At 37.7% G+C, this 27,990-nt stretch overlaps 1 protein-coding gene across 2 annotated transcripts; it reads left to right on the top strand.

Annotated features, from left to right (window-relative positions):
- The first annotated feature begins 22 nt into the window (after positions 1–22).
- Positions 23–27,990, top strand: LOC128695571 (peptidyl-prolyl cis-trans isomerase FKBP4). 2 transcript variants are annotated; one of them, XM_070093192.1, is made up of 10 exons: positions 23–148; positions 2,169–2,254; positions 8,504–8,648; positions 10,117–10,259; positions 11,920–12,040; positions 12,457–12,614; positions 17,513–17,753; positions 22,824–22,993; positions 26,950–27,138; positions 27,657–27,990. In XM_070093192.1, the coding sequence occupies exons 2-10, from the start codon at positions 2,183–2,185 to the stop codon at positions 27,756–27,758; spliced, it is 1,341 nt and encodes a 446-aa protein (XP_069949293.1). In that variant the 5' UTR covers positions 23–148; positions 2,169–2,182; the 3' UTR covers positions 27,759–27,990. The 2 variants fall into 2 exon arrangements, with proteins under 2 accessions (XP_069949293.1, XP_069949294.1); XM_070093193.1 differs by lacking the exon at positions 23–148 and adding an exon at positions 1,956–1,974.

The following is a 27,990-nucleotide window of genomic DNA, read 5'->3' as shown; positions in this document are numbered from 1 at the left end:
TAATTAAGGTTGATCCAAGGAAGTGGAGAATGGCTGCAATTCCTTGGATGAAGAACCTTAGTGGTGTAGCATCAAGTAAGAGTGACCAGTGTGGCGGGAAGACTCGGGATAGACACACTTTCATCCTCTCATACTTCTCCTTAACTAGGTTTGTTACATATATAACTGTACACCTCTACTAGAATATGACATACTAGCCGTAACTGTTCTAAGTTATGGTAGTATCTGCTGGTGATGAATTAAATGCATTGCTAAATATATATATAGTTCATCTTTCTAGAATTCTCACCAGCGAGTTTACTTCTGCTTGATATTTAATATCAATTACAAGTCTTATTTACTGGTTTTACTGGATGTGACTTTTTTCCAAATGTATGATTTTAAGAAATCACCCATATATATATATATATTCCAAAATATTGGAGTAACGTATCCATCATGTGAGGTTCCTTGATGCTGGTGAGAGGCTTTTGATCTAGGGAATTGGATCTGTGCTCCAGTTCCCTGAATTAAACCTGAATACATTCCATCCCCCCCCCACAGACACTATAATTCCTACGGGTTTAGCGTTCCCCCTGATAATATTGGAGTACCTTAGCGCTGCTAATGCTGTGTTGAAATGTAAACCAGAGTTCAGTGACCCGTATGGGCTTATCGCGTTATTTATATTATTAAGTCGCAAGCGACGTAAAAGTGCATAAAAAAAGAGCCTAAACCCAGCCGTAATACATATACAGGCCTAAACTGGACAAGCATAAGCCTACATAACAAGCCTGTGTGAAGCCCAAACCTAACAAGCTTAAATGTAGCTGTGCTCTGTATGACCCTTGTAGGTTTAGTGCTTCTTTTTTATAATAATAAATGTAGCAGAGCTAAACTCAAACTAGCAAACCTAAGTCTAGCCTAACCTAACAAGCTTAAACCTAACCTAACCTAACTTTCTAGCCTGCCATACTTGCTTAATCTCAATTATTTAGACAGGTTTAACTTTTATTGCCCGAAATTTTCAGCATAATAACTATGGTCTTTCTTTCAGCACAACTAAATGTCACTCATCTCTGTACAGACAATAATAATAATACTATCTTTATTTCTGCATGTACAAAGTGTACAGACCATAGCTAACATCAGTGACATAATAATATATAGAAAATCCCTTGTTATGCAGAGCATTTCCCGCAAATTAGGTCAATTTTGTCCCAGGATGCGACCCACACCAATCTACTAACACCCAGGTGCCCATTTTACTGGTGGTTGAACAGGGACAGCAGGTGTCTTATGGAAATATGTTCGTATGTTTTCCAGCCATACCAGGCAATCGATCCCCAGACCTCAGTGTGTTAGCCAAGTGCCCTAGTGACCAGATAAAAGTGAGCTGGAAAACATACAGAGAGGGATGAAGAAGCTGTGTCCCTGTCAGAAATAAATCCATCAAAGACAAGGCATTGAATTTGCACTCTGGAATAGCATGGAATTTGCTCTGGAATTCCATGGAATTGAATCTAAGTAAAAAAAAGAAAAGCAACATGGAGGGGGGAAGAGTAGAGCCCGACCTAATCTAACCGAACTTAACACAAGGTAACCTAACTTGTATTAACGCTATGTTTTTCTCCTGTGATATTTTTTTTTTTTTTTAACCTGTCACTGTAGAATTAGGGCAAATATTGTTAACATGTATAAATTGAGAGTGCACTCGCCTTGCATACCAAGTATCAGAGGATCAATCCCCTGAATGGGTAGAAACGGGCATATTTACTTACACCTACTGTCCCTGTTCACCTAGAAGTAGGTACCTGGGTGTTAGTCGTCTTTTGTGGGTTGCATCCTGAGGGACAAGAATAAAGGACTTGAATGGAAATAAGACAGCCCCCAATGATACACTGATTTTATTGGGTCATCTTGGGTGGCTAACTCTCCGGGTTAAAATTCCATACAAATCTCATCTTAAGACAGCACTCGCAGCAGTAGATTCAAGTAAGTACAGTATATATGAAAGTATATATGAGAGCACTGGTTTGGCAATAAGGTTTAGTTTAAGTTTAATATTCATTATTTTTTTAGCCTTCCATAGTATGACTTTATTGGGTTATCTTAGGATAAATATGTATAATGTATTGCAGTGGTATATACTGTATTACAGTATTTTATTTTTATTTTTTGTGTTATAGGGTAATTACTGAAAATGAGTGTTGGAGACCCTGAGACTGATGTCATTGATATCACCCCTGACAAGGATGGTGGGGTTTTAAAACAGGTGAGTGTAAAATAACAGAATACAGTATGTATATGTATATTAAAATGATTAAAATTTTCTTGAAGATTAGATGTTCATTAGAGATTATGAAGGTGTCTTGAAGGTGAGTATAGGAGAACACAAATTTGGATCCTGCAAATTTGTAGAAGTTTGTGAATTAGCAAACTTTTTCTTTTGCATTTTCTGCAAACTCTGTGACTTCACTTTTTTAGTGTTCATTTTCTTTTAGCTATGAAAACAATCCCCTCGAAATTAAAAAGCAACCAGTGTTGAAAATCTACTAGATTTCCAGTTCCCAAATTTATAAAAAATTTCTTACGCATGTCAGTATTAATTAACCTGTAAACGGTCCAAGCAGATCTACGTTCACATGTATAGTGCTCCAAAAGTAGATTGTTTTTTTACATACTTTTAAATGTTGAAAAAACGTATATATACATTTGGACCATTTATGGGTTAATAAGGTTAGAGCAATAAGTGTCGCTGAATCAGAGTGAAAAGTCAAACAAGAAACAGGATTTCTTTAAATGGCTTGGGTTGATTTTCAACATTTTGAGGAGTTTTTTCTGGGCTCACTTTTGAAATTTTGTAAAGAATTATTTAATCCATATTTTCTGCATATGGTCTCATATATAATTTTTTTGAGCAAATCTGTCAAATTTGGAAACATTTGCAGATGTCCATATCTTCAGACCTGTCACAAGTCTTCCACTGAAAACAAACAATATAATTTTGTTGAACAAGTTCAGTGTATTTTTTGCACTCAGATTTTCTTAATTTTCTTGAGAATGTCAGTAGTAATGAGGTTAGTAATATTTACAAAATTTGGCAACTGATACACAAAATAAGCTTAACCCTTAAACAGTCCAAACGTGTGTGTGTATATATATATATATATATATATATATATATATATACGTTCTCTAGTGTAGCACCCCAAACGTATATGTACGTTTCATTTGTCATTCATTCAACATTGGCATGATAGGCCTGAGTCGCCTAGACATGAGAGAATGGGTGTGCGCACTCATTGTGCACCATATGAAAAAAATTGGGGATGCCTGGGTACCACATGCTCTTTTTTCCTATAATTTTTTTTTTTTTTTTTTTTTTTTTAAATATTCGGGGCGCTGCGCAGGTGAACGTATATATATGTTTGGACCGTTTAAGGGTTAAATACAATTTGTTTATGTTGATAAAATTTAATGATACCAGTTTTGCTGTTCATTAATTTCCAGCAAGCGTGCATGAGCGTGTTAGATAGGAGTGAATGGAGATGAATGATATTTGGGACCTGACGAGCTGTTGGAGTGTGAGCAGGGTAACATTTAGTGAAGGAATTCAGGGAAACCGGTTATTTTTATATAGCCAGACTTGAGTCCTGGAAATGGGAAGTACAGTGCCTGCTCTTTAAAGGAGGGGTTTGAGATATTGGCATTTTGGAGGGACATGTATCTTTATACGTACATGTATATGCTTCTAAACTGTTGTATTCTGAGCACCTCTGAAAAAACAGTGATTGTGTGAGCGAGGTGAAAGTGTTGAATGATGATGAAAGTATTTTCTTTTTGGGGATTTTCTTTCTTTTTGGGTCACCCTGCTTCAGTGGGAGACAGCTGACTTGTTAAAAAAAAAAAAATAAATATTTTCTTGCATGGCTTCAAAAAAAAAATTTTTTGTTGGGTTTCAGGTAAATAGTACAGTGGAACCTCAAATTTCGAACATATCACTTATCAAACTTTTCGAAAATAGAACGCTTTTTCAAACCAGCTTTGTCCCTATTATCAAACTCTCCCCTATTTTCGAACCGCTGGGTACCGGACCTGTCCAGCAGCCCGTTCTGTCCGCATCCCCATGCAGGTGCCATGAGCCAGTCTGGTTTTGTTGATGCCCGAGTGAACTAACTGCGCTCTCATTCAAACATTTTACAATTATTTCATTGTGTTTAGTGCTTTTGGGACTGAAATAAGTTACCATGGGCCCAAAGAAACTTGCTAGTGGTACTCCTGTGGTAAAGAGAGAAACATCCTAGATGTGAAGAAGGAAATAATACAGAAGTATGAGAGTGGTGTGAGACTTGTTGAGCTTGCCAGGATGTACAGAGGACTGTAGACAGTTATTTTGAGACAGAAACATGACTGTAGATAGTTATTTTGTGAGACAAACAGAGGACTGTAGACAGTTATTTTGTGAGACAGGGGTCCAGTGACTCTCAAGCTAGTCCTAGTGGCATTAAAATACAGAGAAGGGAATTATTATTATAATAAAAAAGAAGCGCTAAGCCACAAGGGCTGTACAGCGCTGCCAGAGAAGGGAAGTAACCCCAGAGAGGGCTTTGCTACCTAAAGTCTTCATGGAGGGGGATTCTCCTTCCAAACACTAACCCCAACTCCCTCCCTCCCTCCCTATCTTCCAAATGCCATCACCAATCTTCAATGAAGGTAAATAAAAATGTTATATGTTTATTTAAATTTTTTTTTTTTTTTTTATTTTTTTTTTTCAACAAGTCGGCCGTCTCCCACCGAGGCAGGGTGACCCAAAAAAGAAAGAAAATCCCCAAAAAGAAAATACTTTCATCATCATTCAACACTTTCACCACACTCGCACATTATCACTGTTTTTGCAGAGGTGCTCAGAATACAACAGTCTAGAAGCATACACATATAAAGATACACAACATATCCCTCCAAACTGCCAATATCCCAAACCCCTCCTTTAAAGTGCAGGCATTGTACTTCCCATTTCCAGGACTCAAGTCCGACTATATGAAAATAACCGGTTTCCCTGAATCCCTTCACTAAATATTACCCTGCTCACACTCCAACAGATCGTCAGGTCCCAAGTACCATTCGTCTCCATTCACTCCTATCTAACACGCTCACGCACGCTTGCTGGAAATCCAAGCCCCTTACCCACAAAACCTCCTTTACCCCCTCTCTCCAACCCTTTCGAGGACGACCCCTACCCCGCCTTCCTTCCCCTATAGATTTATATGCTTTCCATGTCATTCTACTGTGATCCATTCTCTCTAAATGACCAAACCACCTCAACAACCCCTCTTCTGCCCTCTGACTAATACTTTTATTAACTCCACACCTTCTCCTAATTTCCACACTCCGAATTTTTTGCATAATATTTACACCACACATTGCCCTTAGACAGGACATCTCCGCTGCCTCCAACCGTCTCCTTGCTGCTGCATTTACCACCCAAGCTTCACACCCATATAAGAGTGTTGGTACTACTATACTTTCATACATTCCCTTCTTTGCCTCCATAGATAACGTTTTTTGACTCCACATATACCTCAACGCACCACTCACCTTTTTTCCCTCATCAATTCTATGATTAACCTCATCCTTCATAAATCCATCCGCCGACACGTCAACTCCCAAGTATCTGAAAACATTCACTTCTTCCATACTCCTCCTCCCCAATTTGATATCCAATTTTTCTTTATCTAAATCATTTGACACCCTCATCACCTTACTCTTTTCTATGTTCACTTTCAACTTTCTACCTTTACACACATTCCCAAACTCATCCACTAACCTTTGCAATTTTTCTTTAGAATCTCCCATAAGCACAGTATCATCAGCAAAAAGTAACTGTGTCAATTCCCATTTTGAATTTGATTCCCCATAATTTAATCCCACCCCTCTCCCAAACACCATAGCATTTACTTCCTTTACAACCCCATCTATAAATATATTAAACAACCATGGTGACATTACACATCCCTGTCTAAGACCTACTTTTACCGGGAAGTAGTCTCCCTCTCTTCTACACACCCTAACCTGAGCCTCACTATCCTCATAAAAACTCTTTACAGCATTTAATAACTTACCACCTATTCCATATACTTGCAACATCTGCCACATTGCTCCTCTATCCACTCTATCATATGCCTTTTCTAAATCCATAAATGCAATAAAAACCTCCCTATCTTTATCTAAATACTGTTCACATATATGCTTCAATGTAAACACCTGATCTACACATCCCCTACCCACTCTAAAACCTCCTTGCTCATCCGCAATCCTACATTCTGTCTTACCTCTAATTCTTTCAATTATAACCCTACCGTACACTTTTCCTGGTATACTCAGTAAGCTTATTCCTCTGTAATTTTTACAGTCTCTTTTGTCCCCTTTCCCTTTATATAAAGGGACTATACATGCTCTCTGCCAATCCCTAGGTACCTTCCCCTCTTTCATACATTTATTAAACAAAAGTACCAACCACTCCAACACTATATCCCCCCCTGCTTTTAACATTTCTGTCATGATCCCATCAGTTCCAGCTGCTTTACCCCCTTTCATTTTACGTAATGCCTCGCGTACCTCCCCCACACTTACATTCTGCTCTTCTTCACTCCTAAAAGATGGTATACCTCCCTGACCAGTGCATGAAATTACTGCCTCTGTTTCTTCCTTAACATTTAAAAGTTCCTCAAAATATTCTCGCCATCTACCCAATACCTCCATCTCCCCATCTACTAACTCCCCTACTCTGTTTTTAACTGACAAATCCATATTTTCCCTAGGCTTTCTTAACTTGTTTAACTCGCTCCAAAATTTTTTCTTATTTTCATTAAAATTTCTTGACAGTGCCTCTCCCACTCTATCATCTGCTCTCCTTTTGCACTCTCTCACCACTCTCTTTACCTTTCTTTTACTCTCCATATACTCTGCTCTTCTTATAACACTTCTGCTTTGTAAAAACCTCTCATAAGCTACCTTTTTCTCTTTTATCACACCCTTTACTTCATCATTCCACCAATCACTCCTCTTTCCTCCTGCCCCCACCCTCCTATAACCACAAACTTCTGCCCCACATTCTAATACTGCATTTTTAAAACTATTCCAACCCTCTTCAACCCCCCCACTACTCATCTTTGCACTAGCCCACCTTTCTGCCAATAGTCGCTTATATCTCACCCGAACTTCCTCCTCCCTTAGTTTATACACTTTCACCTCCCTCTTACTTGTTGTTGCCACCTTCCTCTTTTCCCATCTACCTCTTACTCTAACTGTAGCTACAACTAAATAATGATCCGATATATCAGTTGCCCCTCTATAAACATGTACATCCTGGAGCCTACCCATCAACCTTTTATCCACCAATACATAATCTAATAAACTACTTTCATTACATGCTACATCATACCTTGTATATTTATTTATCCTCTTTTTCATAAAATATGTATTACTTATTACCAAATTTCTTTCTACACATAGCTCAATTAAAGGCTCCCCATTTACATTTACCCCTGGCACCCCAAATTTACCTACTACTCCCTCCATAACATTTTTACCCACTTTAGCATTAAAATCCCCAACCACCATTACTCTCACACTTGATTCAAAACTCCCCACGCATTCACTCAACATTTCCCAAAATCTCTCTCTCTCCTCTACACTTCTCTCTTCTCCAGGTGCATACACGCTTATTATAACCCACTTTTCACATCCAATCTTTATTTTGCTCCACATAATCCTTGAATTAATACATTTATAGTCCCTCTTTTCCTGCCATAGCTTATCCTTCAACATTATTGCTACTCCTTCTTTAGCTCTAACTCTATTTGAAACCCCTGACCTAATCCCATTTATTCCTCTCCACTGAAACTCTCCCACCCCCTTCAGCTTTGTTTCACTTAAAGCCAGGACATCCAGCTTTTTCTCATTCATAACATCCACAATCATCTCTTTCTTATCATCTGCACAACATCCACGCACATTCAGACTTCCCACTTTGACAATTTTCTTCTTCTTATTCTTTTTAGTAATCTTTACAGGAAAAGGGGTTACTAGCCCATTGTTCCCGGCATTTAAATTTATTTAAATTTATTAATACATAATTGAACACTATATTTGTTGTGTGTATGCAAAACTATAATCTGGAACAGATTAAATGTATTTCCCTTATTTCTTATGGGAAATATTGCTTCGCTTTACAGACTTTTCGAATTTAGAACTAGTTTGATATTTGAGGTTCCACTGTAGTTGTAATCCACTGTTTTTCAGTATACTACCTATACTGCATTATGACATTACCATAACTATTATTGTGTGAATAATATTGTGTAATAAAGTAGATGCTGAAATATGAATGACATCTGTTGTATATCCAGTCCAATTAAATTTGCAAAATTACCTATACTGTACATATATGGAATTGTTATTTATATAACCTGTGGTTAGGCATCATATTTAAAGGCTTAAATTTTGTGTTTAATGTCTACAGATTTTGAAACCAGGAGAGGGTGAAGCAACACCTTGGAAAGGTGACCGTGTATTTGTACATTATGTTGGAACATTGGCTGAGGATGGATCAAAGTTTGACTCGAGTCGGGATAGAGGAGAACACTTCGTGTTTACCCTTGGGAAGCGTAAGAAAATACTGTACTGTAGTTGTATAAATATTTGAATTAATTAGCAGAAAGACTTAAGTGAAATTAAATTAAATTAATTGAAGCCTAAAAGCAAAATTTAAGTTTAGTCTTGTATTTATAGATACAGTAGTACCTTGGTACTCGAACAGCTCCCTAGTCAAACAATTCGATATTCGAACGCTTTGTTCGGTAAAAAAAAATCACTCTCTCCAGGTAAACTCCAGGTAGTCAACCGTTTATTCGGCACTCGACCAAACACCCTGCCAGAACTTCGCTGCAAACTATTTTGTTTCTTCACATTTTTTTTTTTTATACAGCCTCTCGTCACTTAGTGACATACACATTTACCGACAACTCGGACTTACAACGGGCTCTCTGACTAGTGTGCATGCCTAAATAATGTATATTAGAGCTGATTTCCTCGATTCTGTTTTACAATATGCAGTACACTACTGTACAAACATTTGAAAATATACCAGAAATGTTGTAAATGGTGCAAAGGTGACATTAAAACATTTTCAAAGATGGTTGACATAAACCAATTGCCATTATAACATGCTCCTCACTTGCCGACAAATTTGTTTACTGACATCTTAGGAATGGAACTCTGTCGTTAAGTGAGGAGAGGCTGCATTTGTATCAATAAGTCACCATGGGGCCTAAGAACATAAGTGATAATAGCCAACCAAAAAGAAAATTTGTTGGGAAAAATTTGTTTGGTACTAGAACAGATTGGCACTCAAACAGCCTTCTGGAATTAATTAAGTTTAAGTACCAGGGTACTACTGTAATAGATAGTTTTGATTCACAGCTGGTTTCTGATATATGCCACTTGAATTGAGTTGCCAGATGCATCACAGCTGTTTGTAATTATCATTTTACTTATTTGTGGACAAACATCTGATAATTTCTTATAACCTACCCTTGACCAGTCTCCACCTCACTGTCATGTCAATAGTACCATATAACACACTTTGCCAGTTTGTTAAAAAATATATAAATGATTAACTACTTTACCAAAATATTAAACTGATTACACCTACCATCCGACTTACGACCGACTTCGGCTCCGAGAAACCGGTCGTAAGTCGAACTTTACTACTGAATATCAACATCACATTTTTGTAATGACTTTATTTTATTGTTTTATTTTGGTATTTCAGGTTTTACTTTACTTTTTATGTTGTTAGTACTGTATTTTATATTGTAAGGTTTAGGATAAACACTGTGTACAACACAAATAGTAGTTTATTTCCCAGAAATTTGGCAAAAAAAACACGGTCGTAAGTCGAGCAGGTCGTAAGTCGGAATGTAGGTGTATTTGCTATATGTTAGTAAAATAAAAACTTTGCTATTATTACAAGGTCAGAAAATGTCCTGTTACCCTAGGGAATACTGGTGATGTTATGTATTTTCTCATTCTTGTATGTACGTTGTGAATTAATAATATATTTTGCCTTGTCAGGTGAGGTTATTAAGTCTTGGGATTTAGGCGTTGCTACAATGAAGAAAGGAGAGATAGCTCGACTGACATGCAAGAGTGAATATGCTTATGGGGAAAAAGGAAGTCCACCAAAGATACCACCCAATGCAACATTAGTATTTGAGGTTAGTGAACATTAAAGGCTTTTGCTTATGTAAAATAACTATTGAAATTGTTGATGGCTAGTTATACTGCACTTGTTCGTTAGGCAATCCTGATGTAGCTCCTTGGCTTCCTGTTGGGAAATAATTTGCTTTTGTTGGAAACTCTTAATATAATTAACATTTCTAACATTACCCGAACTACTTTTAAGTTTGATAACCGCCAAAGTGCTACAAGCAGCTAGCAATATTCTCTCTGCCCACTGTTAGGTTTACTTAATCTTTGTTTATGATTTTGTAGTATGAGTATTTGTATGTTTGTTCTGTGTAATGTATCATTGCATTTCATATTGTGCATTTAGTTACATTTTTCAGAAAAATTATATACCTACCTAAATATGAAGTCTGTATTCGCATTTTGGGTTTGCTTGTTTCATGTTAAGCAAATGTCTAAACAAATTGCTTTGTAGTCTGTAGAAGTTAAATCTTAAATATTTTATATTTTTATGCTTCTGGGCTAAGTACACAAAACTAGTCAGAAACTAGGCTACCGGGACAATGGACCCTGGAACCATTAACCCACACACACACTTATCTGTATCCAGCTTAACCACTTTGAAAGGTAATTAGTGTTTTGGAGATCTTTCAAATACGTATTTGTAAATATGATTTTTCTACCAGTCATGAAGCTGACACTATTGGATGCATGAGTATACCAGACTCTTCTGCAACCTTGTGCAATAAAATTAGAAGTGACCTTACTATTAATATCTGTTTTATTAAATATTGCACTCGGTTCAGTACATAAATTTAAACTTGGCTGGGTGCATGAGCCGATTAGAGTTCTTTGTCAAATACGAACATAGATAACTATTTGAAATCCTCTGTTTTTTGGAATAGTGTACTATTTCTTTTTCTTGCTGCTAGGTCTCTTCAAGGAATGGGCTAGGGGGATGCTACATTCAGGCTAATGAAGGGCTCTTGATTTAAGAAATTGGAGGTACCCTCTCTCCTAGGATCATACCTGGTTACCTCCCACTTCAAGGCAATGCTTAACCCCTTAAAAATTTAGCTTATATCCAGTGCTAATACTTATAATCTTATAATCCTTCCTCCATAAGCAATGTGCATTTAAGAGGCAACTAAAATGCAAGGAGCAAAGGGCTAGTAACCCCTTCTGAATAAATTACTAAATACACCTACCATCCGACTTACGACCGAGTTCGGTTCCGAGAAACCGGTCGTAAGTCGAAATGGTCATAAGTCTAACTTGACTACTGAATATCAACAAAACATTTTTGTAATGACTTTATTTTATTGTTTTATTTTGGTATTTCATGTTTTACTTTACTTTTTATGTTGTTAGTACTGTATTTTGTACTGTAAGGTTTAGGATAAACACTGTACAACACAAATAGTTGTTTATTTCCCAGAAATTTGGCATAAAAAACACGGTCGTAAGTCGAGTGGCCGTAAGTCGAGCAGGTCGTAAGTCGGATGGTAGGTGTATAAAAAGTAAAGCTTGTTTTTTCTTTTAGGTCGCCCTGCCATGGTGGGATACAGCCAGCGCATTAAAAAAAAATAATTATAATCATGTGGATGGGTATTTTATATTTTGCTCAAGATTCTTTGCATTTTAAAATTTTGTTCGTTTCCATGTTAATTTGGTTTTGTTCCTTGATAGGTAGAGTTGTTAAAATGGGAAGGCGAGGATATTAGTCCAAAGAAAGATGGGGGTATAATGAGAAGAACTATTGTGCAAGGAGAAGGCTATACAACCCCTAATGAAGGTGCAGTTGTAGATGGTGAGTATAATTTGTACTTTAGAAACTTCATTGTACAGGTGTGGAAAATTATCTACTTGTAGTTATGATCAGTGCTATCTCAGTTTTTCTATAATTAATTTGTTTTTTCCGAGGTTTCTTGTAGTTGTCGCACAACTAGGAATCATTTGTAATGTTACTTCTAAATATTTTTCTGCGCTGCATTTATTGTTTTTGTAATTTGAGTACAGTGTTACATAAACAATGTTTGATAAAAAAAAGCAAGAAGCCACTTGGAAAGAAAAATAGTTAAAAAAATCTATACACATTACAATCTCTGGAGAAGGTCTATGAGACTGAAACATAGATAAAGAGATCTGTATGTTTTCCTGAAGTGGTTTCCTCACTTTTCAGTATTCAATATTCAGTCATCAATATTTTATAACTTGTTCTTTCAGTTCATATCATCGGCAGAGTGAATGGCACAGTATTTGATGACAGAGAACTGAAATTCCCTCTTGGTGAGGGAATGGAACACCATATTCCAGAGGGCCTAGAGAGTGCACTTGGACATTTCAAGAAGGGAGAGAAGTCCACTATCAGTCTTTCACCAACTGTAAGTGCCTTTTATTTGTAATATTTAGACTGGGTTTTCTTATCCCAATGCTTTTATTTCTCAAAAATTATGAGGAGAATACTCAAGCTTGATCACCTTGACCAGTGAAAACGGTGTAATTGCTCAGTTGTGTCTACAGGAACAGTATTGAGCCATAGGTGTCACTGCTTTGGTATTTAATGTACATACAATAATTTTTTTATAGTTTCTTGTGGTTGTAATACTGTCTTCTGTTATAGCCATGTCATTGGGAGCATGATAGTTATACTTGTAATATTTTGTAAGTGTTGCATACCTCTATATGTATCTACCACATTGAGGCTCAGTAAAGCAAAGCTGCTGGTGAGCAAACTTAGCATATATGAAATATTCAGAATATTTCATGTGTCCATTTGCCTAAAATATTTCATTATTCTGTTTATCATTAGTTTCCAGTGATTATATTAGTTACTACCTCTTGTATGTAGTTTGTGTTCTATTTCTAGGTGAAGAACCTCTTTTAGTATCCTTGCAGCACCTCTCCAATTTACAGTTGTAACCTCTTTCTCCATGTTGATTGTGTTAAGCAATCTTTATTTCTTCTTCTTCTTTCAACACTGGCTATATCCCACCAAGACAGGGTGGCCCAAAAAGAAAAACGAAAGTTTCTCCAATCTTTATTTGTTCATTCATATTATGTAGATATGTACATGTGTACTTGCCTATATGTGGTTGCAGGGGTTGATTCTCAGCTCCTGAATCTGCCTCTCAATTTGCTGCTTGCCAGATTAACTCTGTGTCTCATACCTATTCTTAAAACTATATAGGAGTCTGCTTCCACCACTTCTTTGTTTAGGCCATCACACTTCCCAACTACCTTGAAACTGATTAAATAGTTCCTGACATTCCTGTGACTCGTCTATCTTTAACTTCCGCCTGTGTCTGAGTTTTTCCTTTCCTCTCCAACAGCCTGTCCCAGCCTGTCCTATCAGTTCCTTGTGAGTACTTGGTATGTACATTGGTATCACATCTTCCCTGGTTCTTTTGTCCTCAGGGTCGTTAGATTCAGTTCCTTTAGCTTCTCGCCATAGCTCATACACCTTAGTTCTGGAGCTAGTCTCGTTTCATACTTTGCACTTTTTGTCCAGTTTTTTAATATGCTTCTTCAGGTATGGCCTCCATACAGGTGTTGTATACTCCAAGATGGGCCTGCATGCATGTGCATTTGCTTGTGAAAATCTTTTAAAGTTCAATATATGTATATTTGTATGTAAAACTTGTTTGACATGTTCAGTTATGACTTAGTGGTATTCAATATACATTCTCTGTATATTGTACATGGTTTAGTAATTCACAAAATACAATGTAATATTCCTGGAATAGACATAAAAATAATAGATACTAATATCAGAAGGAAGCACTAAACCTACATATAGTAGTCATAGAGCGTGTGGAATGAGAACCATTCAGGTTTGATCCGAGGGGCACAATAATTCTTTAATTCCTTGGATGAAGAGCTTCTAATCAGCATCAACGTCCTTCCCTTGAGAGGGTAATATTCTTAAGGTGTAATTTTGAAAACTCCTGGAAACTATCCCTAATAAAACCCCAGGGTAGCTAAAATATTAAGCATTACAAAAGCTAGGTTGGCTTTCATTTTTTTAATTCTTGTGGCTCTTTAACCCCTTCAGAGTCCAAGGCCAAAATCTGAAGTGGTGCCCCAGTGTCCAAGAATTTTCCCCCCAAAAATTTATTTTTTCTTATGAAATGGTAGAGAATCTTTTTGTGAAGGTAATAAAACGAAAAGTACGAAATTTTATGGAAAATTGGTGAAGTTATGCTCTCGCGAATTTTGATGTGTCAGCGATATTTACGAATCGGCAATTTTTGCCGACTTTGACTCCCATTTTAGGCCAATTACATCATTCCAGTCGACCAAATTCTTAGCTATTTCACTAGTATTACTTCTATTCTATCGATTGAGCACAAGAAATAGCCAAGTCAACTGTTTCAACTACAAAATAAAGTGATCGGAAATTGGTAATTTGGCCAATTTAACACAAAGTTCAAAATATTCCAATTTCAAAATAGCGTCCAGAATAAACAATGTAGGTATTCCTGGCACTAAACTAACATTTCCTCTGTTCATTAGTTGTTTTGAGGCTTTACAAATAAATCCCATTTTGATTTTTTATTCACAATGAATTTTTATTCGCACCAAAAAATAGAAGATTTACTGTTATGCAATATTGTAATATGTAATTGTATAAATATCATCACCACATTTGTGAATGTATATTAGACCTACCAGCTGGCGTGTATTAGATGTGTGAGGTCGTTTGTTTACTCTTGAACATTGGCAAAAATTTAACATTTCTGCTACTTTGAGCTCAGTTTCAAGCCATTTCCAGTGCTAAAACCAATCAAAATCATCTCTATTTCTGTAATATGTCTTCCATTCTATCAAATAAGACCAAGAAATTGCAAATACAACTAGAAGAAACATACGAAAAAACACTGCAAAGTTGCTGTTTTAATCGAAAATCTTGGTTTCTGTTTTTTTCTCTCATTATACACGGTGTGCTGCAGGATTTGTTTTATGTGGTGCACACATACCACAGATGTATTCTCTCATATCTAGGCCCAAGTGTACCACTCACAGTTTATCAGAGTGAGCTGAGCTCATGACGTAGATATACGGTTTGGACCCTGAACGTAGAGCCGTAGATCTACGGGACGGACCCTGAAAGGGTTAAAAACTTTATTATCTTGATTTGCTTTTAAGGCAGTTAGTCCTTCAAAATAACAAGTTGGTCCCTGAAAATGTTCTTGAAAGAATAAGAATTGTTCCTTGTCTTTGTAGGATCCCTGCAGGTGGGTCACCAGAGATTAAGGCTTATGAAAGAAATAATTTAAAAAATAAGAATATACGAAGAGAGGAGCACTGCAATAGGCTGCAGTCGACCTACTGGCCTGTGGTAAAAGCAGTGATGTTAATATTCCTGGTGCTAAAATATGGATCTGTAACAACAGGTTAGATAACATCTGTAGTACAGTGGAACCTCAAAAATCGAACTTAATCCATTCCAGGAGCTAGTTCTAAATTTGAAAAGTCTGAAATTCGAAGCAATATTTCCCATAAGAAATAATGGAAATACAATTAATCCGTTCCAGAAACCCAAAAATATTCACACAAAAAATACATTTTATAGAGATTAATTACAGTTTTACATGCAACAAATACTATAGTTTTTAATTATGTTTAGTAATACATATAAAATAACATTTTTACTTACCTTTATTGAAGATTGGTGATGGCATCTGGAAGATAGGGAGGAGGAGAGAGGGAGTTGGAATTAGTGTTTGGAAGGAGAATCCCCCCTCCATGAGGACTTCAGGTAAAGCCCTCTCTGGGGTTACTTCCCTTCTGTCTTTTAATGCCACTAGGACCAGCTTGAGTCACTGGACCCCTGTCTCACAAAATAACTGTCCACAGTCCTCTGTTTCTGGCGCCTCTTTAACATTTCCCTAAAATGGGACATGGTTCTGTCACTGAACTTGTTGCAAAGATGGCTTGTTTCAGCTTGCTCAGGGTGGTACTTATGCACAAACATTTGGACATCATTCCACTTGGCACGAATCTCCTTAATCTTTGAAGAAGGCACCTCATCCACTCCCTATATTAGCACCTTTTGCAACATCAGCTTCCTTGATTTGTTCTTTCTTTGACAGGATAGAACTGATGGTCGACTTGTTTTTCCCATACATCCTGGCAAGCTCAACAAGTCTCGCACCACTCTCATACTTCTGTATTATTTCCTTCTTCACATCTGTGGTGTTTCTCACTTTCTTTACCACAGGGGTACCACTAGCAAGTTTCTTTGGGCCCATGGCAGCTTATTTCACAGTCCCACAAGCACTAAACACAATGAAATAATTGTAAAATGCGTGAACGAGAGCGCAGGTTAGTGTTCACTCAAGCACAAACAAAGCTAGACTGCTCACGGCGCCTGCGCGGGGACGCGGACAGAGCGGGTGGCAGACAGGTCCCGTACCCGGCGGTCTGAAAATAGGGGCGCGTCCGATAATAGGGACACTGTCCAAAAAAATGGTCCTATTTTCGAAACGTTCGATATGTGATACGTTCGATTTTTGAGGTTCCACTCTATATATAACATTCAGTTGGCAGATTTCAAACGTGTATTGCATTTACCAGACAGAAGACTGAACTTTCACTACTGCTGAAATTGCAGTTAGCAGATGGAGGATTGAACTTCCACAACTCCATGTGCTGGAAAGACTTGCGTGGATTTAACACTTAACATAAATTTCAACTAATTATTGAAGCTTGTGCATTTTATTTATTATATTATCACACTGGCCGATTCCCACCAAGGCTAGTGTGATAATATAATAAATAAAATGCACAAGCTTGTGCATTATATAGAATAAAGGAATTTGTGAAATATTTTGTTTTATGGAAAAAGAATACCGAGTACTAAATTGACTTAAATATCTAAGTAGCTGACATGAAATGTTATGCATCAGTTACCCCTCAAGGAAGGTTCCTTGATGTTGGTGAGGGGCTCTTGATTTAGGAAATTGGATCTGTGCTCCAGTTCCCTGAATTAAGCCTGAATGCCTTCCACATCCCCCCCCCCCAGGCGCTGTATAATCCTCCGGGTTTAGCGCTTCCCCCTTGATTATAATAATAATAATATGCATCAATTAGAAAAATTGATTGATAGAGAGCAGGTCTTAATGAAAGAGGTGTGCAAAGATCATGGTGTCTCAAAATTATATATAGTTAGAAAAATCGTAATAGAATTTGGATAGGGAAAATTTTACTTTGTGAAAGTTTTAAATGACAATGATGGCACCTGTTTTGATTATTTATCATTTTCTTTTTTTCCCTCTAGTATGCATATGGATCCTCAGGAAATGTGGCCATTGGGGTTCCCCCTGGGGCTACTATAGAATATGATGTTGAGATGAGGAGCTTTGTCAAGGGTAAAGAGTCTTGGGAGATGGATCAGGAAGAGAAAATTGAACAAGCTAAGGCATGCAAAGATCGAGGAACAAATTTCTTAAAGCAGCAGAAATATCAACTAGCAGCAAAACAGTACAAGAAGATCATTGATCTTCTGGAGAATGACTCTGGTGAGTACTGTACTCTGAAATTGTTAATGATAAAGGCTTGTAATTGTGAGATGCTAAAAGATTATTTGTTAGGGAGTGAATAGTTTACTTGAATATTTGTTTAATTGACATAGGCAGACATTTTATCCATTTTATATTATGTACCTACTGAACTAGGCTTCCTCTTAACTTTTAACACAAGCTAGCGAAAAAGTTTAATAATCTTTTATGAATGTGCTTTCTCTTATTTTTAATGTTCAGTAGGATTAGTATGTTCCTGCATATTTTTACAGGCTAATTGAATGCATAAATTACATCTGCATCATAACCCTTGCATTGTTACTGTCAGTTTTCATTACATTATGTGCATAGACTAATATTCATATTGGCAGTTTTCGTGTTCATATTTATTTGAATTACTTTTGGACAAAATACTGCCTATACTGTTTGCTTCGACAGGCTTGATTCTTTTATGTGATTAATACAATGCTTGCATTCTGAAGGAGGGGTGAGAATGTTGCAGTTTGGAAAGTCATTTAAAGTGTGATGGCTGCATGTATCTCACTTGTGTTAAAAAAATATCTTTTCTCCATAATATTTTTTTTTTTTTAACACATCGGCCATTCCTCACCAAGGCAGGGTGATCTAAAAAGAAAAAAAAGTACTTTCACCATCACTCATATAATCACTGTCTTTGCAGAGGCACTCAGATATGACAGTTTAGAAGTCCCTCCAAACTGCCAATATCCCAGACCCCTCTTTTAAAGTGCAGGCATTATACTTCCCACCTCCAGGTCTCCTTGAATGCCGTCACAAAATATTACCCTGCTCATATTTCATCAACTCGTCAAGTCCCAAACGCCATTCATATTTGCTCACTCCTATTTAATATACTCACACATGCCTGTTGTATGCCCAATCCCCTTGTACACAAAACCTCTCTTACCTCCTCCCTCCATCCTTTTCTAGGATGACCCTCTCTCTCTCCCTCCCTCCACTACAGATTTATAAACCCTCCAAGTCATCCTATTGTGCTCCATCCTCTCTAAATGACCAAACCACCTCAACAATCTCCCGTCAGCCCTCTGAATAATACTTTTCGTAACTCCACACCTAATGTCCACACTATGAATTCTCTGCATAATATTTACGCCACACATTGCTCTTAGACAGGACATCTCCACTGCTTCCAGCCGCCTCCGTGCTGCATCATTCATAACCCAAGCTTCACACCCATATAAGAGTGTTGGTACCACTGTACTCTCATACATTCCTTTCTTTGCCTCCATGGATAACATTCTGCCTCCACATATACCTCAATACACCATCCACCTTTTTTTTCTTCATCAGTTCTATGGTTTACCTCGTCCTTCATAAACCCATCCACCGACAAGTCTACTCCCAAATATCTGAACACATTCACTTCTTCCATACTCACTCCCTCCAGTCTGATATCCATTTTTTTTTCTTTTTTATATCCTCATCACCTGGCCCCTTGCTGCCGGCATTTTAGTTGCCTTTTTACGACATGCATGGCTTATGAAGGAAGAATTCTGTTCCATTTCCCCATGGAGATAAGAGGAAACAAGAACAAAAACTAGTAAGAAAATAGAAGAAAACCCATAGGGTTGTGTATATATGTGCTTGTACATGTATGTGTAGTGTGACCTAATTGTTCGTAGAAGTAGCAAGACTTGCCTGAAATCTTGCATATTTGTACCTCCCTGGACAGTTGCTGTCTACCAGCCTGCTACCTAGGAAAGTTTTTCTTATTTGTAATATTTAAATTAAAAACAAAATACTTGCATAAAACAGGTTCTCTCTCTCTCCTGTTCCCTCTCATTCCCCTCTCTCATTTCTTCCCTCACTCTCCCATCACATCTGATGCAACACTTGAACATGCTGTCCTCATCGCCTCATTGTTATAGTGAGGTTGACAAGTGCTTAGACATGTGGTATGGAAAGAAGGTAAGGCTGTATTGAGGGTAGCAAATGCCTGGTGTATAGTGAGAGGAAATTTGTGGTGAGGTTGGCATCCTCTACTTTATATTATGGCATCACTGTACTGGTGATAGGGTAGACAAATCCAGTTATGTAACCTGGACTGATGGTATTTTGCGCAAACAGTGGGTTTTATCACGTCGCAAACATCTGTTTAATTTGATAAAGCCCACCTCATGGGCAAAATCTTGTCAATAACAGTTCCATATAGCTTTATTAGTCTATGTACCAGTTGTATTGGTATCACGTACTATTACATACCCATCACCTGACTGAACAGGAACTTTAGCAGTAATTTCAATAACTGCAGTGAAGTTCTTAACAATATTTTTTTTTTTTTTTTATTATCACACCGGCCGATTCCCACCAAGGCAGGGTGGCCCGAAAAAGAAAAACTTTCACCATCATTCACTCCATCACTGTCTTGCCAGAAGGGTGCTTTACACTACAGTTTTTAAACTGCAACATTAACACCCCTCCTTCAGAGTGCAGGCACTGTACTTCCCATCTCCAGGACTCAAGTCCGGCCTGCCGGTTTCCCTGAATCCCTTCATAAATGTTACTTTGCTCACACTCCAACAGCACGTCAAGTATTAAAAACCATTTGTCTCCATTCACTCCTATCAAACACGCTCACGCATGCCTGCTGGAAGTCCAAGCCCCTCGCACACAAAACCTCCTTTACCCCCTCCCTCCAACCCTTCCTAGGCCGACCCCTACCCCGCCTTCCTTCCACTACAGACTGATACACTCTTGAAGTCATTCTGTTTCGCTCCATTCTCTCTACATGTCCGAACCACCTCAACAACCCTTCCTCAGCCCTCTGGACAACAGTTTTGGTAATCCCGCACCTCCTCCTAACTTCCAAACTACGAATTCTCTGCATTATATTCACACCACACATTGCCCTCAGACATGACATCTCCACTGCCTCCAGCCTTCTCCTCGCTGCAACATTCATCACCCACGCTTCACACCCATATAAGAGCGTTGGTAAAACTATACTCTCATACATTCCCCTCTTTGCCTCCAAGGACAAAGTTCTTTGTCTCCACAGACTCCTAAGTGCACCACTCACTCTTTTTCCCTCATCAATTCTATGATTCACCTCATCTTTCATAGACCCATCCGCTGACACGTCCACTCCCAAATATCTGAATACGTTCACCTCCTCCATACTCTCTCCCTCCAATCTGATATTCAATCTTTCATCACCTAATCTTTTTGTTATCCTCATAACCTTACTCTTTCCTGTATTCACCTTTAATTTTCTTCTTTTGCACACCCTACCAAATTCATCCACCAATCTCTGCAACTTCTCTTCAGAATCTCCCAAGAGCACAGTGTCATCAGCAAAGAGCAGCTGTGACAACTCCCACTTTGTGTGTGATTCTTTATCTTTTAACTCCACGCCTCTTGCCAAGACCCTCGCATTTACTTCTCTTACAACCCCATCTATAAATATATTAAACAACCACGGTGACATCACACATCCTTGTCTAAGGCCTACTTTTACTGGGAAAAAATTTCCCTCTTTCCTACATACTCTAACTTGAGCCTCACTATCCTCGTAAAAACTCTTCACTGCTTTCAGTAACCTACCTCCTACACCATACACTTGCAACATCTGCCACATTGCCCCCCTATCCACCCTGTCATACGCCTTTTCCAAATCCATAAATGCCACAAAGACCTCTTTAGCCTTATCTAAATACTGTTCACTTGTATGTTTCACTGTAAACACCTGGTCCACACACCCCCTACCTTTCCTAAAGCCTCCTTGTTCATCTGCTATCCTATTCTCCGTCTTACTCTTAATTCTTTCAATTATAACTCTACCATACACTTTACCAGGTACACTCAACAGACTTATCCCCCTATAATTTTTGCACTCTCTTTTATCCCCCTTGCCTTTATACAAAGGAACTATGCATGCTCTCTGCCAATCCCTAGGTACCTTACCCTCTTCCATACATTTATTAAATAATTGCACCAACCACTCCAAAACTATATCCCCACCTGCTTTTAACATTTCTATCTTTATCCCATCAATCCCGGCTGCCTTACCCCCTTTCATTTTACCTACTGCCTCACGAACTTCCCCCACACTCACAACTGGCTCTTCCTCACTCCTACAAGATGTTATTCCTCCTTGCCCTATACACGAAATCACAGCTTCCCTATCTTCATCAACATTTAACAATTCCTCAAAATATTCCTTCCATCTTCCCAATACCTCTAACTCTCCATTTAATAACTCTCCTCTCCTATTTTTAACAGACAAATCCATTTGTTCTCTAGGCTTTCTTAACTTGTTAATCTCACTCCAAAACTTGTTCTTATTTTCAACAAAATTTGTTGATAACATCTCACCCACTCTCTCATTTGCTCTCTTTTTACACTGCTTCACCACTCTCTTAACCTCTCTCTTTTTCTCCATATACTCTTCCCTCCTTGCATCACTTCTACTTTGTAAAAACTTCTCATATGCTAACTTTTTCTCCCTTACTACTCTCTTTACATCATCATTCCACCAATTGCTCCTCTTCCCTCCTGCACCCACTTTCCTGTAACCACAAACTTCTGCTGAACACTCTAACACTACATTTTTAAACCTACCCCATACCTCTTCGACCCCATTGCCTATGCTCTCATTAGCCCATCTATCCTCCAATAGCTGTTTATATCTTACCCTAACTGCCTCCTCTTTTAGTTTATAAACCTTTACCTCTCTCTTCCCTGATGCTTCTATTCTCCTTGTATCCCATCTACCTTTTACTCTCAGTGTAGCTACAACTAGAAAGTGATCTGATATATCTGTGGCCCCTCTATAAACATGTACATCCTGAAGTCTACTCAACAGTCTTTTATCTACCAATACATAATCCAACAAACTACAAATGACCAAATGACCAACAAATGACCTCATTATTGGCCAAAATACTTTTGGCCAATACTGTTTTACATCAATGTTTTGTGTAGATGTGTGTTAATTATGTAGGCATTTTTGTGTGTCTTGTATATAAGGTAGGTTTCATTCTTATATTATGAATCCATAATAGGTGTGGTGTATAATCTCTTGTATTTCAGGATTGGATGATGAGAAAAATGCTGAGAGGCATACAGTTCTACTTGCAGGACATTTGAATTTAGCAATGGCTTATCTTAAACTGAATGAAAACACTCTTGCGCAAGAACATGCTAGCAAGGCCCTTGAAATGGATAAGAAAAATGTTAAAGCTTATTTCAGAAGAGGCCAAGTAAGTCTCTGCTTTAAACTAGGTATTAAAATTTAGTGAATATATCCTCAGGATTTACACTTATATACCCTATATATGCCTGTTTATTGTCTTGCTTTCTGTGTGTGTCATAATTTTAAATTTCCAGAGATTATAGCATTTTCCACCACCTTTTGGATACCATTCCATTGTTTTACCACTAGAAAAAATGCTTGGAGTATAATTTTGGTACCTCTATTTTCTTGGTTTATAACTGTAGCCTCTTGTTCTATCTGCTGGTGTTAAGAATCTGGTTTTTCTTATAACTTTATAACCTTGAGTGAGAAGTAGGGGCATTCTGGGAATGGTGGCTTATTGATCCCTACAACGCACAGAAATAAACCTTGATTATAACTGTTTTTGATGGGTGATAGTTTGAATTTAACTCTAATTTTCTGTATCTTTATAATCCTTACACCTTCAAGTGTGAAACAATAGACTCGACCCATAAAGCCCATTCTCTAATACTGTGTATATTCAACATGTTATTTACTATATGCCTACCAGCAACTGGAAGAAAAAAAAATATTGTCCTCGGTTTGCACAGAAAGAATGGACTTAATAAGTTTCTTTTTTTTTTTTTGTGTGTGTGTATGTGTGTGGATATGCAGAAATGATTGTAGAAGAAAATGAAGCCATTTCACCTAAATTTCTTATTCCAGGAAGTATTTGTGAATGCACTCTATATTATATAAGTGCAGTTTGAAATACATTTATCAGTTTATCTGCATTTTATACTTGGACTCTATCATTTCATCACTAAAATGTTACATAGTATGCTTAAGAAAACCAGCAAAATTGCTTCTCACTTTAACAGATAAATCTTCCAAAAATTAGACATGATCTAAAAAACTAGATTTCAAGTATCAGTGAAGCTTATCTTAAAGTCTGAAAAGTGAATTGTTCACTGGAGATGTGACTGAAGGAGAAACAGGAATATAACAGATTTAAAAGTACTGGAAACTTCTGAACCTATCAAAGCTCACTTTTCTAAACCCTCCCATTCAAAAAAAAAAAAAAAAAAAAAAAAAAAAATTAAATTGTATAATAAAAAGGGTGAATACCCTGAGATAAATCATAGCAGAGGATTGTGTATCAGAATTTTGAATAAAGTGTTAGTAAAGAAATAATGAGAAAAGATTAATCAAAAACAGTTGATTTATTTTTGGTAAGAGCTAATTATTTCACATTTCTATATTATATCACACTCGGCAGTTATAATGTATTTGTCATAGTAGATAACAATCTGGTTATTGAATATTTCTGTATCATAATAACTAACCAGAATGTGCTAAAAAATTAATTTTCTGTTGCTGTTGGCATAGCTTTGAAGACTTGTAATGTAGTGTTTTGCTGAAACCCACCCCCAACTCCCTCACCTTTTCTCTTATTTTTACTTTTCCTGGATCCTTCAAGGGGGGTACCCTTTATTGTGGTGAAGGGCTCTTGATCAGAGAAATTAGGCCTTTTGTCTTCTCCTCCCCTCCTTGAATTGAATCTGATTACCCCCCTCCTCTTCCTATCCATTCAGCCTTCGATAATATTCCCCTTATATTTACAGTTTTAGGTTGAGAGAGAGAAAGTTATCCATACCATTCGAGTGAGGCTCTTGGTGGTGTTTGCCGGGAATTGGATCACTTGGGGATGTGCTCATCTGCTCATCTTCGTGTATGCTTAAGGTGAAGGGTGTATCCCTGAACGCTGCCTGTCAGTTCTAGGAGGTGGCAGCCAAAGGGGGTATGCCTCATGGTAGATTTCCAGCCACTCATCTCTCTTGTCTACCAAGATTGCTTGGTGGATATGAGGATACCATTCTGGAATGCTGGTATACTGGCATGAAGGGTAGGATAGGGAATGGTGTCCATGTGGCATCAGCCTACCTGTCACACCGAGGGTACTCGTGGACACGGATGTGTGGCCTTTTCTCATTGGAGCTGCCCCTTTTATTCCCCCTTCTCCCACTTTTCTTTTTTTTGGGGGGGGGAGAGGGAAAGGAAAACCTAACCATGGACGATTGTACCTATATTTACCTCCTTCCGGGCCCCTTCTTTCCTCTGCGGCACCCTTACATAACCCTGGCAGCCCATGGACCTTTCTGCGTTACTGCCTTTCAGCAACACTGTTGCCTGATTCCAGTGCTGGAGTTCTGGCCGAACCTTTTGATACCTCGGACCTTTATGCATCTGTGACCATATTTTCAGCTCCCCCTACTACAGTGTGTAGCTTTTCAGGTGGTTTGCACATCACAGAATGGATTTATTAGCTCAAGGCCTCCATCCAAGCAACCTCAACCTATAATCCATGATACTGATATTGTTACTAGCACTAATCACTCCTATTCTCAGAATCAAGCTTCTCAAAAATTTTCCCTCCTTTTCCCTATTTCAAGGATGCTTCTGGATGACATTCTTCTCATCAACCAATGATACCCCTGGATTATCTTACTGATCACAGTATCAGCAAAGTACTCTTGAAGCATGTTGGAAAAAATGTTTCCTTCCATGCCCTAAAGAGTGGAATGTGCATTTTCTCTGTGCAGAATCCTAAGCAAGCTCACTATCTCTTCCCCCTTCATTCTATTGATGATACTCCTGTCAAAATTTGAAAACATTCTCTCGTCTCAAGCTCCAGCACTGTCCTTATTTTGCCTACCATAGACCAACAGGACTATAGTATGTAAAATAAGTTGCTCCAAACATTCTGGAGCAACTTGAGCTCCAGAACCTACTGGTTCTCAAAGCAGAAACTGATGTCCTTCCTGCTCGAGGTTGAAAATGTTAGCCTTGCAATATTGCCATATTAACCTTTGACTGCCGAGTATCCAGTCTCGGTGTATATAGGAGGACAGTGTTTGTAAGTGCTGGAATTAATTCTTAGACCACAACAGTGCAAAAATTTGTAATGTTTTAGCCACCCACCCAAGTACAGTGGAACCTCAAATATCGAACTTTCTTCAGTCTAGAAGGCCGTTCGAGTGCCTTTACCGAATTAATTTATTCCCATCAGGAATAATGTAAATTAGATTAGTCCATTTCAGACCCTCAAAAATACACTTATAAAAGCACTTACAAAAATACACTTACATAATTGGTTGTGTTAGGAGCAGTTCGATTTTCGAGGTTCCACTGTATTGTAGGCACTGGCAGAATGCCCAATCTGCATTACAGCTGACCATAGCAATTCATCCTGTAGCATTGTCAATTCACCATATCTTAATAGATTGTCCTGTCTATCAGGGGCCAGGCAGAATTTGTTTCCGACATTTCCACTATCCCAACGCACTTGCCCTAACTGACTTCCTTGTTGAAAGTTCCACCTTTGACTTTTAAACAGAAACTAACTTATTACACAAATAAATTTTATTTTACCTTTTGTGCCCTCCACTACCCCCATTAACCCTTACCCTTGCACATTTCTAACCCCTCACTCATTCTGCAACTTCACATATTCATCCTCTGGGATACCCCTCCCTGCAGAGTTGTACTATCCTTCTGGGTTTGGTACTTAGTCTGGTTATATTAGTATTACCATTTTTCCTGGAATGGTTCCTATGGATGCTTTTGGTTATGTGCCTTGCTACTGTCATCAGTAGTGCCAACATGTTTACTTACTGTTTGGTGTAGTCTCTACAAAAAAAATTCAGAAAGCAATCTATATTTTCAGCAATTCCTATGTTCTTAGCCTTTTCATTAACTTTTTATCAGAGTACATCATCACTGTTTTTCAACTCTTCACCAGCCTTCTATGTTTTTATCCACAGGTTATTGTTCCTACCTTGACTGCCACAGATTTGTAAAGTTTTGTCTTTGCTTTCAATTAAACTCTGTATCCTACTTGTTAATTCTCTGATGTGCATGCCCTTGTGTAAGGTGTAGTGCAAAGTAGCCCTCAGTTAAGTCTAACCATTTCATGGGTACAAACATATTATCTTCCCACAGGCATACATGAACATGGGTGAAGCTCAGTTAGCCAAAAAGGATTTTGAGGCTTGTCTTGACTTGGAGCAAACTAATAAAGCAGCAAAGCAGCAGTTACATCACTGTATTGCCAGGATCAAAGCAGATAAATTGAAAGAGAAGCAGATATATGGTGGAATGTTTGATAAGTTTGCTAGACAGGACAGAGTGGTAAGATTACTGTTCAAAATGTAATTTTGTGAATTGCTGAACCCTGGAGTTAAATGTAGCTATTTATAACAAAACCAAATAATGATAATTTATTCTATTTTCTTTGACTCATGTTTACTGTATTACAAAATTTTTACTTAATTTTTTTACTTTTAAGTTTGAATAAGTTATTACTTAAAAAAAAAAAAAATATATGTATCCACTACAGGTTCAGTACTTCCTCTTGATTATACAAATAGTAATGTTGGTGAAAGGCTCTTGATCTGAGAAATTAGCCTATTTTCTCCCATTCCACAGGTGCTTTGTGATCCTTACAGATTTCATGCTGCCCTATGAATATTATAGTATAAAAGACCTATTGTATATGTGAATCAGTTATATGATCAAAGGCCAATTCATTGACCTTGAATGCAGCAAATTGTTGGTGCATTTATAAAAAATGTTAGAATGTCATTTAAGTGATAATCACTGAGGTAGTGATTTCATGGGATGATCAGATGTCTCGTATTTTGTTACAGAGAGAAGCCGAGGCCAGCAACAAGGATGTAAAACAAGGTGATGGTGAATGGAGCATTGCTGAAGAGAAGAATGATGCTGTGAAAAGTGAAAAAGTTTGTTAATATTGATTCGGTTGCACATTCTTAATTTTGCAACCTTTCACTGCTGTGACTTTTGTGGCATGTAGTAATTTGTGCAGGAATGTAACATTACACATCTTAAAATTCTTTATTAATGTATAGCAGCCCTTGATCTCTAATATATGGCTTTTAAATTTGTTTTAAAAAAATGTACATACTTTCCTATAGTATCTTTTTTTTTTTTTTTTTTTTTTTTTTTTTTTTTTTTTTTTTT

This window comes from Cherax quadricarinatus, chromosome 42 (assembly GCF_038502225.1).
Source record: "Cherax quadricarinatus isolate ZL_2023a chromosome 42, ASM3850222v1, whole genome shotgun sequence".
Classification (NCBI taxonomy): domain Eukaryota; kingdom Metazoa; phylum Arthropoda; class Malacostraca; order Decapoda; family Parastacidae; genus Cherax; species Cherax quadricarinatus.
The sequence above is the reverse complement of the archived record's forward strand: the minus strand, read 5'-3'. Positions and strand labels throughout refer to the sequence as shown.

Excerpts from the sequence above, each read along its gene's own strand:
- LOC128695571 (XM_070093192.1), top strand. The coding sequence starts at position 2,183 with ATGAGTGTTGGAGACCCTGAGACTGATGTCATTGATATCACCCCTGAC. Across the intron at positions 12,615-17,512 it reads CTATCAGTCTTTCACCAACT|TATGCATATGGATCCTCAGG; the intron begins GTAAGTGCCTTT and ends TTTTCCCTCTAG. Across the intron at positions 27,139-27,656 it reads TTGCTAGACAGGACAGAGTG|AGAGAAGCCGAGGCCAGCAA; the intron begins GTAAGATTACTG and ends ATTTTGTTACAG.